The following is a 1,469-nucleotide window of genomic DNA, read 5'->3' as shown; positions in this document are numbered from 1 at the left end:
AAAATTGGGATCTTTGGAGGATTTAAACAATCGAAAATTGAGTTAATTGTACCGAAACTTCTTCCTCGAACAGTATAACGAGTTGAATACATGCAGCTGGAGGATTCTTTGCAGCTGTGGTAGCTGCAATCCTCATTCAAAACTCTGAAACTGTATATTTTTTATTTCAAGGCAACGAACTGATGAACTGAAGGGTGAAAACCCTTGGCTGTGCCCTAAAGTCTCGACTACACTACTTGGGCATAATCCAGAAGTCTCAACTACTACTACTACTATTAGGCATTTTTGGCTTTGTAAAATAAGATGCAGAGAAGAAGTTATTGTCAATTAAAACTTAAATTGGTTAAAAGCGAGCGTTTTCGAACATTGCGTTCATCGTAAGGTTTAAAAATTAAATGAAATCGTGTACAAAGTATATAAACTTGTCTTTGACTCTAATTCTAAGAAATGAGTGAAAATAACATAGAATCTTTTAAACTATTTACAGTTCAAATCACATTTAAAACAATTTGTTTGCACTTATTACACTAAAATCAATTCAATTTTTATTCCGGAGTTTTTGAAACACCCGGGTTTAATGTTTTCTATTCCTGAAAAAGGACTTTTTTCTTCATTCGTATCTGTTGTTGTTTTTTACTTGTTGGGATTGTTTGTAAAATAAGTTCTCATGAATGAGGTTTCTTATCATTCCATTTGTGAGCAGTTTTATCGTGGGGCCTACAATGGTAAAGATTAGATTTCCGATTCGGTTGATGAGTTTTGCTACTTTTGAAATTATACTGCTTTTTAATTGCTTTCAGCTTCTTTTCAGATCTGCAATATGGTGCGAGAATCTCATGTCCCGAAGACTATTGAGACAACTGTCAATCTTCACAAGAAGATGAAGAACGTAACCGCTTTAAAGCGAGCACCACGAGCGATTAAGGTCATCAGAGAACTGAGCCGGACTTTGATGGGAACAAGTGACGTGAGGATTGATACCAACTTAAATAAAGAAGTCTGGTCAAAGGGTGTTAATCACATACCTTTCAAAGTGAGAGTCAAAATGTCCAGGAAGATCAACGAAGATGAGGATGCCAAGGAACCCATGTATACGTTTGTCAGTTTCGTGGAATTTCCAAAGAGGCGTCTCGGTAAAAAGACCGAAGTCACCGAAGATGCTTAGACAATTCAATTTGTAGCTTGAATGAGAATGTATTTTCTTGTTTAACGAAAAGTTTCAAAAGAAATTGTTGTAATTCAAGCTTCAGTCATATCTTTTTACGATTAAATCACGTTGCGTGTCTGCAAGCAGAATCATATATGAATTATAATTGCTTAGTTGTGTGCACCGCCCGGATAGCATCAAAATGAAAATTGAAACTGTATAATGCGGATATTTTTCATTATCCTACGTCGAGTGAATTATGCACCCCAATTTTGTTGTTTCGCTCAGTGAAACGTTGGTTGATTACTTTTCTTATTTGCTT

At 35.5% G+C, this 1,469-nt stretch overlaps 1 protein-coding gene across 1 annotated transcript; it reads left to right on the top strand.

Moving 5' to 3' along the window:
- Positions 1–780: 780 nt before the first annotated feature.
- LOC142340064 (uncharacterized) lies at positions 781–1,255 on the top strand. Its single transcript, XM_075390475.1, has one exon. The coding sequence runs from the start codon at positions 821–823 to the stop codon at positions 1,163–1,165; it is 345 nt and encodes a 114-aa protein (XP_075246590.1). The 5' UTR covers positions 781–820; the 3' UTR covers positions 1,166–1,255.
- Positions 1,256–1,469: the final 214 nt, after the last annotated feature.

This window comes from Convolutriloba macropyga, chromosome 5 (assembly GCF_964194025.1).
Source record: "Convolutriloba macropyga chromosome 5, txConMacr16.3, whole genome shotgun sequence".
Lineage (NCBI taxonomy): Eukaryota > Metazoa > Xenacoelomorpha > Acoela > Convolutidae > Convolutriloba > Convolutriloba macropyga.
Note: the sequence above shows the minus strand (reverse complement) of the source record. Positions and strands in the feature narration are given on the sequence as shown.

Excerpts from the sequence above, each read along its gene's own strand:
- LOC142340064 (XM_075390475.1), top strand. The coding sequence starts at position 821 with ATGGTGCGAGAATCTCATGTCCCGAAGACTATTGAGACAACTGTCAAT.